The 14,699-nt window shown below is 48.6% G+C and overlaps 1 protein-coding gene across 1 annotated transcript in view; it reads left to right on the top strand.

The window, feature by feature from the left end:
- The window catches only part of LOC135821845 (titin-like), a 117,224-nt gene that overhangs the window by 69,000 nt on the left and 33,525 nt on the right, over positions 1–14,699 (top strand). The window contains exons 17-21 of the mRNA XM_065334871.1: positions 2,502–2,694; positions 5,420–5,553; positions 7,632–7,928; positions 10,041–10,328; positions 11,186–11,479. Coding sequence (XP_065190943.1) covers positions 2,502–2,694; positions 5,420–5,553; positions 7,632–7,928; positions 10,041–10,328; positions 11,186–11,479 — 1,206 coding nt within the window. The remainder of the gene's footprint in view (positions 1–2,501; positions 2,695–5,419; positions 5,554–7,631; positions 7,929–10,040; positions 10,329–11,185; positions 11,480–14,699) is intronic.

Genomic DNA, 14,699 nt, shown 5'->3' on the forward strand with positions numbered 1-14,699 from the left:
GCATCTCCGCTGTTATCTCTGATCGGCCACATGCTTTGCCATTTTGGAGAGCTCGCATAGCACGGTGTATCTCGCTGCAGGCTGGGGCGTTCTCAAGGCCAAGCCGAATCGGTAGCTGCCCAATGGAATCAATGGCATCTGGGACAAAATCACTGATCACGTTTAGGACACCGTCAAAATGCTCCCGCCATCGCGTACCTGTTGCCTCTGGTGTCTCGCACACAACACCCTGCGCATTCTTGATAGCAGCTGTCTTGCGGGGCTGCAATCCATCAAGTGCAGTCTGGATCCTCTTGATGCACTCCCAGCCTCCCTTAGATGTTAGACTAAAGCGTTCGCAGTCCCGAGCCTGCTTTCTCAGCCAGTCCTGCTTTGCTTGACGAACGATACGGCGAGCTGAACTTCGGGCCTTCTTATACAGCTTCTGATCACTTGCCCTGTTGGTCGACATCCAGGCTCGGTAGCAATCGTCTCGCTCACGGAGGGCAGCCTCAATCTTCGGTCGATTGTCCAGGAACCAGTCTGGTTGTTTGCGCCGCTCTCTGCCAAGGCATTTCTGAGCGACGTCCGCCACCGTAGTTTTCAACGCAGCCCAGCATCCTTCCACAGATAGCTCATCTGGCCAGTTCTGAACCAAGGCAGCATCAAGACTAGTGGAATATTTTGCTCGCACTTCATCATTGGAGGGAGCCGTTAGGACTGCGGAAGCGATGGGTTTGTTGGCTGGTTTACTTTGCCTGCGGAAACTGGGCACCGCCGCCAAGCGGTATCTCATGGCAAGGAACTTATGGTCGGTGTCACACTCCGCAGAGCGGAGAACTTGACAATCCAGACATTGACGCTGACATGACTCTGGAATAATGCAGTAGTCGATACAATGAGGCTGCCCATACCTGGGATGGTGCCACGTGTGCTTGTGGATGTCCTTCTTCTTGAACCAGGTGTTGCAGATGAGCGCACTGTTTCTGGCCAGGAAGTTAAGTAAATCCTCTCCAGCAGAATTCATGACGCCATGTCCATGTGTACCCCTTACGCGGCTCCACTCGTCTCCAGCAGTACCAACACCAACACGAGCATTGAAATCGCTGAGTATGACATACTGGTCACTCCTGGGTACACTATCAAGGAAGGACTGCAAACTTTCATAGAACGCAGCTTTCTCTTCACGTGATCTACTGAATGTTGGTGCATAAGCAAAAGCGATATGAATGCAAGATACTGAACGATTACGACCACATTCGAACTTTGCCTTCGCGGAGATAAGTCGCGAGCTGTGTCCTTTCCATTCCGAACCGCCGCTGACAAAGGCGTCTTTGCACTTTCCGCGCAGCACTATCGCCACACCTTCACCACGACGTCCAGAGTCATCCGCCGTTGGAGTAGGGCGTCCACTCGCCAACACGAGAGAGTCGCCAACGCTGTACTGAGCCGTGCCGAACCAAAGGGTCTCCTGCAGACCTGCGATATCCACTCCGAAACGTCCAAGCTGCCGACAAACCAGGTCAATTTTCTTCTCCTCCCGCAACAAATGTTTTGATTTTTTTTGAAATTTTGAAGCCGTATTCACGTCGCCGTCGGACTCAACAAGAGTCCTCACATTCCAGGTTCCCAGAGACAGCACGAACCTCCGAGCGGCTGGTGCATGCTGCGAGCTAAGCTCTGAGCGGGGGTTTGCAACTCCTCCGCGCTCAGGCGGACGAGGGTCAGCGCGAGTGGTCATATCCGAGGTGACCATGTTGTCGACGCTGAATTGTCCTCGTCCGCGGCAGCAAGATGACGGCTGCCTCGCTCAGCACAGCTACTCTACTTACTGTGAGTCTATAACTCACCTGGGCTGGCCCCAGCCGGAGCTGGAGACCAGCCCGTGGAAGAAAACACACACACACACACACCCACACACACCACACACATACACACACACACACACACACACACACACACACACACACACACACACTTGCACTTGCTCACTTACAAAACTGTATGTGCAGCGGTTTCCAATCGATAGGTTGCGGGTTCGATTCCTGACGATTATGGTCCCACACATCTTTCTTCTCTTTCTCAGACTCCTGACTTTTCTTTCATTCTCCTGGGTGGTTACCAACATCCAGTGCATGCCGGAGTATGTGGTGTGATGTGTGTGTGTGTGTGGGAAAAAAATTAAAAAAGACCAAAAAGTAGGGATTCACTGGCCAGAAAAAGCCACTTCATAGCTGTGTGGTGTAGACCAGGCTGAATAGTGGTGGTCAATTCTTCAGCCTTGCAAGCTATTGAATGCTGCAATCCCAGCACAAGTTGCTATGGCTTCTGCTCTAGCATCGCTATCACCTCCTCCGGCGATGGGCGTCAAATGGTCCAATGGTGTGTGCCCGCGCACGTGTGCACGCGTGTGTGCGTCCTAGCATGCGCACATGTGTGCTTGGCTTATGTTTGTCCAATGAACTTGCTAAAAGCACACCTGATTGTATGTTGTCTGCTTCATTTGTCTTGTGTGGATTCAGCTCAATTACCAGTGTTCCTTAACACTCTACCGGCAGAGATTGTGCAAGGAGAGGGCACGTCTGTAGAGATGGAGTGTTTGGCAAATGATGGCATTGTACCTGGGACTTTTAACTTGTTATTTATGCCAGCTGGTAGTTCTCGATTCATCCTGCTTGATGCGAGTTCAGGCGGGAGCTTTTCACGAACCACAACGTGAGCATCTTGCAATACTGTTTAAAAAAAATGTTTGTACCATCCGCTGAGTCCGTCTGTTCTTGAAAATAGCTGTGTACAGTGCTGCTCAAAGCCATCCGATTGTGTGAGTCATGTACGCACCTAATGCAGTACATGCCATACTGGACCGGCAAGCACTGGCCTGTGAGCTTGTGCAGGCTGCAAACTTGACTTACGCGATCGAATTTCATTGAGCAGCACTGTGTGCTAAGTCACAAACAGTTCAGAAGTTGAACTCACTTATCCGCGAACCTAAAGCAAAGAATGTGACGCCGCACTGTGATGTAGGACACCTTAGGACATCTGGTGTAGCCAGGGTGCACCACGCTTTAATCCATGTGTGTGTGTGTGTGTGTGTCTGCATGTGTTTTTGTGTGTGTGTGTGTACATGTGTGTATGTGTGGACGTGTGTGTGTGTGTGTGTGTGTGTGTGTGTGTGTGTGTGTGTGTGTGTGTGTGTGTGTGCGTGAGAGTGAGTGAGTGAGAGAGAGAGAGAGAGAGAGAGAGAGAGAGCGGGCAGGCGGGCGGGCACGCATGTGTGGAAAACGGGGTGTTATCCGTATTTAATACAACACGCAAGCGGCCGCCAACGCAAGTCACACGTCATCCTGAACTCCAGCCTTGTTAACTGCGTGACATCATTCAGGACACTGTCAAGGTCCTACAACCTTTACTACACTCAATTTCGAATTTTTTCTGCCAAGTCCACTATGCTCCCGAATGAATGCGGAAAGTGATGGCGAGGCCCTGCTGCTCAACCCACCTAGGGGTCGTCGCAAAAGTTTTTTGTCGTCCCTGAAACAAACATCGTTCATTGGGGGGGGGGGGGGGGAGCCAAAATCACAAATCGACCGACACTGTACATACATACATGTGATTTTCGTTGTCCAGCATAGCAAGCTGCGCTGTCCAGCATAGCAAGCTGCGTTTGTTTCAGAGGGAGGGAAGAGGATCCGAGTACGAAACGAACGATGTTCGTTTCAGGGATGACAAAAAAACGTTTGTGACAAGCCCTAATCAACCAGGTTTTGGCCGGATAAAAAGTATGAAGATGTTAAAGGAAAATTTGGACAGCAAAGTACGTAGAAGGGGTTATTTGGGCATGGCAAATTGTTCTGTGAAGGTTTTGGAATAATTGGACACGCAGCTTATGGCGCTAGTAAAGCAGTAGTCATGACTACGTCGTACAGCAGTAGTCATGACTACGTCGTACAGCAGTAGTCATGACTACGTCGTGCAGCAGTAGTCATGACTACGTCGTGCAGCAGTAGTCATGACTACGTCGTACAGGAGCATGGTGTAGTCATGACTACGTAGTACAGCAGTATGCCGTAGGTGTGACTATGTCGTGCAGCAGTATGGTGTAGTCAAACAACAACAATCGAGCAATGATCAGGTCAAAGCCGAGCAAACACGGAGTCACTTCACGAATGCACTGTTCACAACGATCTGGAATCCTGCAGAAATTGCATGTACAGCTTACATGTTATGTAGACCGTAGAGTAGCGACGTCGGCCTATCGAGTCATCTCGTCAAGACGAGTGAGCTCGTTTCAGCTCTAGCCATGAAGCCATGTGTGCAGGTCGCTGGACACAAGTACAGTCAGGCCTCGGTTAACCGCACACATTTGTTTCCCTCAGAAATATCCGGATAGGCGAGGGAACCGGATAATCGAACACACATACTGTATGTGCGCATGACATGTGCTGTAAATCGGTAACCAACGATTTTCTTCCGGCTGGCGAGGGATCCGGATAAAAGAGGACCGGATAAGCGAGGTCTGAGTGTACTCACAACAAATACACAGAGTACTGCACTAGTACTGTATGGTGGCTGGTGTATGCACTGCTAGGGGGGGGGGGGGGGGGCATGTTTGACAGAGAATAAGGTTCGAACGCTGTATCGCAGCCTTCTGCGACCAAGACCATTCGACTAAGAGTCCAGAAGACTATACAGGTTCTATGAGTTTAATCTTTGTTCATGCTTCTATATCTTCTATAATAACAAGGTGACATACTTTGAAAGGTGACACTTTGAGTGAAATTTTCCGCACACTTCCCTATCTAGAAGGGCAAGCTCATCCAATTTCAGGGAAAGTGAGCGAGATCATTTGGTGTGAAGGGGGCATCTCAGCTTCCCCAGACCAACACCTTTCTACTCAACGCCCAGAAGACTACGAAGCAGTGAACTTATGATTTTAGGCCACGTTTCCAATTTCAAGTTAAAACTGAGACATCACGGGCTGTATATACAAAACAATGCAGACTCGTAGTGAAAACTAAGGTTACAAAGCGGAGTTAGCCGTGACTGGCGAAAGTGCTCAACCCCTGAAGAGGAGCTCGCAACACAACTTCACAGTGACGGGAGACTTTGTTTTGTTCTCTGAGTTTCATGTTGTCTGAGGATTGGCCCAGTTGCCGTAAAACTCAGAGTTACAGGAAACAATGTTTCCCGTCAGATTGCTTTATCGAGCCACATTCCTTTTTTTATTCTATCGCCATCATAATCAATGCCCGTTTGGATTGCGATGTAAAATAAAACTTCAAGCAAAAAAAAAAAAAAAAAAAAAGAACTTGTGAAACCTAGGCTAGATGTGTTGCCTGTTCTCGTATGCAACGTCATAAGGTTCCTACATGATTTCAATGCTAATTGAATACATCTTTCTCTGTTGCTGTGATTTTTCTCTGGTTGTTGTGCTGTGAAGTGGTGCTGTCACTGTTCTCAGGCTCGCGCTCAAGTTCAATCTGACGCGTGCACGAGTGGGAGTGTACACATGTGCATTCCTTTATCACTTTGATGCACCTTACGCAAATAACCACGTGACTGTGCGCATTCCAGGTAAGGCCGCTCCCAATAACAGTCAATCTATTATGATTGCCGTGTGGGGATCAGAGCTGCACTCTTTCCAATGGAAAATCGAGCCAAAGAATACTCACTTAATACCGCGTATGGAGTATCACACGCACACACGCGCACACACACGCACACATGCACACACACACACACACACACACACACACGCACACACGCACACACACGCACACGCGCGCACACACACACACACACACACACCATGTACCATGTATACGCCCGTCGCAAGAGAAGCACGCAAATCTGCAAATGCACTGGATGTGCACCCACAGGTTTTCTCTATAGCAACGATAGCGGATCTGATTCTGATTGGAACAGATCAAGACAAGCGCCAGATAACTGTCTAATCCACACAACTGGCAAAGCCATGTGAATCGACCCCCAATGCACACCTGGTCTACACCACACGGAGTACATCGGAATAGGACGGCCAAGACAGTTACCTATGCACACCCTACACTTGCTGGGGTAACCAGTATAGACAGCACGCTGCTTTGATCAAAGCAGACACTAGATGCGCTGGTACCTTGAAGTGAAATTGGAGTTTTTTTACCAACCAGCCTCGGCAACTGGGTACTGGGAACCCAGGGCCAACAGACGTACCAACAAACTCAGCCACGAAAGCTATATAGTAACGACACACTGGATTGTGGAGCCGAAACTAGTCCAACTTCCAAAATGCTTTGGCGAGAGGGTAGCCTTCCGACAGGTTGGACACACACACACGCACATGCACACATGCACACACACACACACACACACACACACACACACACACACACACACACACACACACACACATGTTTAGATAAATGAGCCCGTGGTAGTAAAAAAACCCAGTAGTCATCAAAGCATTACGTCAATGTTTGCCAAATTACTAGCCGCTTTTTTTTAGCTCTTTTGTTTTGTGGAAGAAAACAATTTTGCAAAAGGAGAAGTATTCCCGGGTTTGGGTTCTTGCAAGATGAATGTTGTCAGGGCCATGTTTCAGGCCACCAAAATATGGACGCTGATGATATGCACTGCCGTTGAGCTTGGAGGAATTCGAGTACTAGAGAGCAAACAGAATCAATCATGCTACATGATCCTCACAATCAACATCTTCACAACCTTTCTACGAGTACTTTCATTGCCTTCTCATCAGGTGGTATGGTATGGGAATCGTCCACCGCACTTCCTGAGTGTCTGATGTTAGTGCTGATAAAATCATTATTCATATGAGTCAGCCATTGCTCATCATTGGTCTGAGCATCCTGAATGACGTGCTGTGTATTTGGATGATTGTTTTTCTGCTTTGTCCATTGTACATAGTGCTATAGTGCTAGGCTATTGAATGCTTTTAAATTAAATTCACAGTTCCTTTGAAACTCAGAGTGAGTTTTCAGCACCCGGAGGATCGCCGCCACCATGCAAAGAGAGATCTAAGGCGCAGATGCAGCTCCTAAAACGGAATGCTTTAGAAGCTTGAGAAGCTTATAGTCACACTGGGAACCACTCACTGCCTATGAAAACAAACTTAGGCTGTCCGTTAGGTTGTCAGCAACTCGTTAGTTTGTCACAAAATATCGCACGCTTGTTCGGTTTCTTCGCACGTGCACCTTTTTGTCATTCTTTCTATTGTATAAGGTTACTCAATCTGCGGACAGAACTGTTTCGTCCTTTGTGGACTCGTCAGCGCAGCACAGAGAAAATGAGGCCGAACCTGATAGCAATGAAAAATAAATTTTCCAAAGCCAGATTTAAACCAGGCCCGAACGTACCTTGCCAGAGTGCTCAAACTGACAAGTGTATAATGTATAAAAGGGTATGCATTTAAGCCGGTCATTTCTCGCTACTCTTCTTTGCACTGTTGCTATGACATCACTACTGAATACTTGCCGTTGTGCTTGGTCCGTTTATTTGTGCCTGCATTCCACCTGACGAGAGGGCAATGAACATACATGTACTCGTGGCAAGTTTTTGAAGATGCTGATGACGAGGAGTCTGAAGCTTGTTAAAAAAAAGTGAAATTAAAAGAGTCACACTGTCATTATTGCCATGCTCAGATCCACCCAGTCCACTCACGGAAGTGCGACTCATTGAGAGCGGCACAGATAGAGTGGAGCTGTTCTGGCATGTGAATCTGACCAGAGATGAGTATCCCGCAACACAGGTGTTGTTCTCTTTGCACCTCGGAGGACAAGGTGGAGCAGGTGTCAAGAATGTCACTGTTAACATAACAGCAGAAAACAGTACGCAAATTCTGGAGAACCTGACACCGCAGACGGTATACAATGTCAGAGTCTACGCGATCAGCGAGTTTGGAAGAAGCAATGTGACTGAACAGTCTTTCGCAACACAAGGTAGGAATGACACAGTCGTATCAATGATGTGTTTCCATGTCTTTGTGTGTGTGTGTGTGTGTGTGTGTGTGTGTGTGTGTGTGTGTGCGCGTGTGTGTGCATGTGTTCTTTCTTCTCTTTCTCAGACTCCTCCTGACTTTTCTTTCCTTCTCCTGGGTGGTTACCAACAGCCAGTGCATGCCGGAGTATGTGGTGTGATGTGTGTGCGGAAAAAATATGAAAAAGACCAAAAGTAGGGATTCACTGGCCAGAAAAAGCCGCTTCATAGCTGTGTGGTGTAGACCAGGCTGAATAGTGGCGGTCAATTCTTCAGTCTTGCAAGCTGTTGAATGGTGCAATCCCAGCACAAGCTGCTATGGCTTCTGCCGTAGCATCGCAGTAGAGGGTGCATAATCTGCATTCATCGGGGGCAGGTTTAATGGGGGGGGGGGGGGGGTAAGATTTCCGACTAGGTTTGACCGCCATGACCCATGTGCCGATGGCGTAGTAATAGATAGAGTGGCTTGACTGCACCACAGTAAGAATATATTACAGAGATGACATCTGACAGAACCAGAAAAAGAGGTGAGTTAGTCGATCTCTCCGATTTCACTTAAAAATTTGCAGTGGGTTTCATTTGAGGTCAACAACAACCACACAAGAGGATTCTTTACATAACTTAGTGTGGGTTACACCTTGGAATGCTCACACAGGACTGGATTTTAGGACCCGGAGCGAGTGTTGGCACAACATACACGGCGGGACCAAGAACAAACCCCACTATGCCGACGAAGACTTTCACGAGTAGTTTTCACATCACCGCCACAAGGAGTCATGCCCACATTGTGGAAGCAATGGCCGTCAACTCCACATAATCATCACTGAGCTGAGTCACGAAAATAGCCTGCCCAATGGGAAGGAGTTATGACTCCTATTTTTCTGAACCATGCACCGCAAGACAGTGGACTACTTCCTGCTCGTCATTACAATTGTCGCTTCCCAGAGCAATTGTTTTTCAAAATTATTTTGTCCATTTGAAGCCAAGAAACAACCTCGAAATTGAGGCAGAGAATTATTGACGGACTAAGCTTGAGTTTGTGGCCTCTCGCTTCACTGCACATGTGGCTGAGGTCGACGTCTTCATCAGAGTTCGAAGCAGACCCTTCAGCACTCAACAAGACGCGCGTTCGAATTCAGGTCATGGAACTTCTTTTTCAGGCAATCCATGCCTCCAGGTGGCAGGCGATGACAGCAACCTAGCATTTTTTTAAGTACGTCGTAACAACCTTCCAGCGGGATGGGGCAAGCAGTTCCACACCTTCTTTCCTTGACAAACGCTTTGCTGGTTTTATTGGTGTTTGCAGACCTGCTACATTCGCAGTAACATCCGCCACACACGTGGCGTTCTTTTTAGGAATTTGGGAACACTTTGTTTTCGCCATCGTCAACTTTAGTATTTTAAATTCAGGCGAGATAGCCGGATTCTCTTACCCGAGCTTGCAGTCTTGACAAAATGCCCACGCGAATGATGTGGGCCGGCACGAACTCCAGAAAAAGATGCGACCCTCTGGGGCTAAATAGCGAGATGAATTAGTTTGCTGCCCAAGAGAGCTCCGAGACTGTCACGTCTTGCATAGCAAGTAGATATTGCATAGGAAGAGTCGTACCAATGTTGGAACATACAAAACGGCGATACCGACACTCCGACTAAGACAAGCAATTTGTTGTTGTTGTTGAAGACCAGCTGTGTAAGTGTTATGTAAAATGGGCACCGTACTTCCCTACAGTCACATATAAGCACATGGGCTTATAAGTAAAAAATTGCTACAAAAAAAGATGTTTTGGTGTGTGAACATGTTCGGGTAGAAGCCCATGCGCTTATATGTGCAATAAATGTTTCCCTGTGTCCTAAACCATTTTTTTGTAAACAACGGTGTTATCATAATGCTTAGCAGTGTATTCGGCTCCCAGGTGTTTCACCAATGGTGTTCACATATAAGCGCATACGCTTATAATTGGTGGGTGCGCTTATGTCCGGACATCAGCACGTGTGCTTATATGTGCGGGAGTACGGTATTATGGCAAGTGACAGGTTTAATCATTGTGTTTATCTACATCTATACCCATGCCCAGGTCCACCCAGTGCACTCGCAAATCTGCAACTTCTAGAGAATGGCATGGATAGGGTGAAGCTGCTGTGGAACGTGACCAGAGATGCGTACCCCGCAACGCAGCTGATATTCTTGTGGACACTCGGAGGTGGAGCAGATGTCGGGAATGCCACGAGAAATATCACAGAGCATAGCGGTGAACAAACTCTTGATAACCTGCAGCCGCAGACAGCATACATTGTCAGCGTGTATGCAGTGAATGGCTTTGGACGGAGCGAATTGGCCAAGGAGCAAACGATACGAACACAAGGTAAGAGCAATACCGTCCAGTGATATTGCAGCCATTGTTACAGTGTGTCCATTCCTGTGCCTCTAGCCCGTGTTCTTCCGTAAGCTCGCCTTTGCCAGTACGGTATCACAGTAAGGCCATGTTTTGACTCTGAGCTCACTCATGGGGACTACCGGTATTTCGTGACAAACCATTGCACAAGGCCTCTCGTAGTGCCTGTGAACTGGATAACGCCATGGGCATGGACACAGAATGCTAGGACGCCATGTGCTGCATCCCACTATTTGCGCAGTAAACAAGGGACCTGTATTTGTTTTAATACACTGCTCATCTCGGACAGCAAGCAATGCCCATCTAGATCTGTGTGGAAACTGGAGAGACCAACTGGCCATGTAGAGTATGTAATTGTCTTATTATTTTTACCATAAACACGCCCCTGCTGAGAAACATCGGGAGAACGTGAACGGCACACACACACACACACACACACACACACACACACACACACACACACACACACACACACACACCTTGGTCCTTGGTAACACTGCCATCAAATGGTCACGTGTCCCCTGCACACACACACACACACACACACACACACACACACACACACACACACACACACACACACACACACACACACACACACACACACACACACACACACACACACACACATATGCAGGGTGCTGGTAGACTGTTCCGGATTCTCGAGAGTACACCTGTAGATCTGATGGAGAAATTAGACTAAATGCACATGATGAAGTAAAAAGATCAGACTCTTACTATGGACTGCGAATCCACTGCAGTGTCTGGAGTGGCGGTGCTATGATTAGCTGCTGTTTGCATCATTTTGTTATATTTGCAATGCACAGGCTTACCCAGTTCGCCAACGGATCTGCAAGTCGCAGAGAGTCTTTCGGTTAGAGTGAAGCTGTCCTGGAGTGTGAACTTGACCCGCGACTTGTATCCCGCAACACAGCTGCTGTTCTCTTTGCAACTTTTTGGTGGAGCAGACGTCAGGAACATCACAACAAATATTACAGAGAACAGTGGTGAACAAACTCTTGATAACCTGGTACCGGAGACAGCATACAATGTCAGTGTCTACACGGTCAACGCGTTTGGAGAAAGTGAAGTTGCCAGGCGGCTACCTTTCCAAACCCAAGGTAGGAATAACACATTCGTATCTCCGCTCATGCAGTGGCATGTTAAAGGGGAAGTTAAGGCTAAAATCAAAATTTCACCAGTTGTAGTCTTCGGGGTGCTGAGTCGAATGGTCGTGGTCCGAGGAAGCTGAGACGCTCCCTTCCTACTTTAATCCCAATCGAACTCGCACACTTCCACGGAAACTGGGTGACTGCGCCCTACTAGATGGGGATCTGTATGCAAAATGTCACTAAAAGCGTCATTTCGTTCTTATAAAAGCATGGATGACCGCGATTGGCCCATATGTTGTAGTCTTTTGGACGCTGAGTCGACTGGTTTTGGTCCAAAAAGGCTGCGATGCAGCGTTCCGCCTTTATTCCCAATCGAACATGGTTGAACAAGCGGTCACGTGCTCCTGCGTACACCAGTCACCTGGCCACCATGCCTGCAGGGTACAACTTACTAGCCTGTTTGACCTTTTTTGGGTACAGTCCTGTCACTCGAGTTGACCTCGATTTGAACCTTGGTGTGAAAGTTGTCGCCTGCTGGCGTGGTGGCCAGGTGATTTGGGCACCCAGGAGCGCGTGACCGCTTGTTCAACCATGTTCGATCGGGAATAAAGGAGGAACACTGCATCGCAGCCTTTTCGGACCAAAACCAGTCGACTCAGCGTCCTAAAGACTACAACATATGGGCCAATCGCAGTCATCCGTGCTTTTATAAGAACGAAATGGCGCTTTTAGTGACATTTTGCATACAAATCCCCATCTAGTAGGGCGCAGTCACCCAGTTTCGGTGGAAGTGCGCGAGTTCGATTGGGATTCAAGTAGGAAGGGAGCGTCTCAGCTTTCTCGGACCAAGACCATTCGGCTCAGCACCCCGAAGACTACAACTGGTGAAATTTTGATTTTAGCCCCTTTAATTCAGCTGAGATCCATGAAAGCAGTCATCCACCTTGTTGAAAAACTAAGCTCTCCCTTTCTGCAGCCTTGCTCAGTACGAACTCCTGTCGGACCACTCACTTTCCGCCCAGGATCAACGGAAGCCTGTCGTCAGTGTGTCAGAAGTCATAGCGACTGATCAGCCCACACGCGCCTGACAAGTAGCAAGCAGTCTGCAACCTCAGTGTCGCAACAGCCCACACTACAACATGCGAGCATGCACATGTTTAAAAGTGCTGTGCTCGCCATTGAATGGTACTGCAAGCTACTGGTCAATGCCACTGGCGATCTGTAGCAAGGGCGAGGAGCCGATTCCATCTTCGTGTTAGTGCACGTGGCACACAGTGATTGTTGATATGGAAGAGACCGCATTTTAATAATTTTTATTTATTTTTATTTACTAGAGCCACGTAAACCCGTCATGTGTGAGCCATGAATAAGGGGAGTGGTGGCGTGGCCTGGGATGCTCTGTCGACCTTGTGTCTCGGCTTCATCACAACCAGGCACGCATGTGGATCTGTATGTCAAACAGTGTTTTGCACCTCTCCTGTCTACACATTCTGCCACCATTGTGTATAGAGAGCAGATGTGTGCTCACTTGCATGTGTGCATTGGAAAGGCTTCCTGTCTGAAGCCTTTCCATACTGGTACTCGATGTTCCAGTTTTGTGACACGAGAATGGCACGAGAATTAGTGTACCGCTGAGTGTACCGCTATACACGTGGTCGACACGTAGTCGACACGTTGTTGATACTTTTTTGACACGTGACCCCGTCAACGGTCTGCTTTGTGCCAATGCCACTCGGTAAACGCCGATGTCGCGTACGACAAAGACGACTATCCCGTACGCGAAATAGTTGAGAACTGCATGACGTGGACCTGACGGCAAGGACAACTGCGAGGAGGCCCCTTTCGGTACCCCTGACGGGAAGGAGAACTGCAGAAGTCGACGAAGTCGAACGAGGAGGCCCCTTTCCCGTACCCCATACTGCAAAGTGCCATTGATGGATACCTTTTGCACCTGGAACGACCCCTTAAACGCTGTCGCGGCGACTATCCCGTACGCGAAATAGTTGAGAACTGCTGACGTGGACCTTTTGCACCTGGAACGGCCCCGTAAACGCTGTCGTGTCGGCGGGGTGAATGTGCAGGGTACTAGGGTGAAAAGAATTGCTGCAAAGACGTCCCCTCTACTAGGCTCTAGGCCTTTGCCTTTGGAGACATCGTCGGCGAACTGAATGCGCAGGGCGAAAAGAATTGCTGCAAAGACGTCCGCTCTAGGCCTTTGGAGGCATCGTGGGAACTCCTTCCGGTACTGTACAAACTGCTGACGTGACCGTGGACATGTACATGGAGAGTCATGGTGGGACTTCATGTACATGGATACATGGTGGGAATTCCTTCCGGCACCCCCGTACCGCAAAGCCAACGGTGGGGAAGGAGAAGTGCAGACGTGCAGGAAGACGAACGAGGAGGAACCAGGACGAGCGAGCAATGGCAGGACTAACTGGACCGTAAGTAATAGCTGAATTGTGCATGACAACTTGACATCCATGCGGCACTCGCCACTTGCCACTGCATATTTCTTGTCCACTAACAATGTCTCTCCTCTGCCCCCTGTGTGTCCACGGCCCTGTTTCTGAATTGGCCCGATGAATCGAATGTCTTCCGCAACTGGAACGGCCCCGTGAACGCTGTCGCGTCGGCGACTGAATGCGCAGGAGGGAAAATATTGCTGCGAAGACGTCTCCTCTAGACGACGGTAAGGCACCCGATTGATATGTTGCCAGTGTGTGCCAGGGTATCGCGCGATGGTGAATGAGGAATGATGAAGGGTACGGTGGGACTGTAGACCTGTTACCTTCTACTAACACGTTATCAGGTGGAGAGTGTCTTGTACTCACGTTATCAGGTCGAGAGCGTATTGTAGTCACTCTCTCTATTCCTGTACTTCATTACGTTTAAGGTGTACGTACAACTTCTCAAAAAATGTAATGGTCTACAGTCGTGTCGGAAGGGTACGGTGGGACTGTAGACATGTTACCTTCTAACACGTTATCAGGTGGAGAGTGTCTTGTACTCACGTTATCACTATTAGTGAGGTTTAGTCCCACGTAATCCGTGGGTACTTTACGTGTGTGTACCACGTGATACTCAGTGACCCACGTACAGACGTTTTCTGATTCACGACATACCGTGTATGGAGGCTCACCCACGTTCCGCCAGAACGTGGGTGAAAATCAGAATGGAGCGCATTGTGCGAGCTGTGAGGGTGCTCAGCTGAAGAAGTTTCCGAAGC

Source organism: Sycon ciliatum, chromosome 1 (assembly GCF_964019385.1).
Source record: "Sycon ciliatum chromosome 1, ocSycCili1.1, whole genome shotgun sequence".
Lineage (NCBI taxonomy): Eukaryota > Metazoa > Porifera > Calcarea > Leucosolenida > Sycettidae > Sycon > Sycon ciliatum.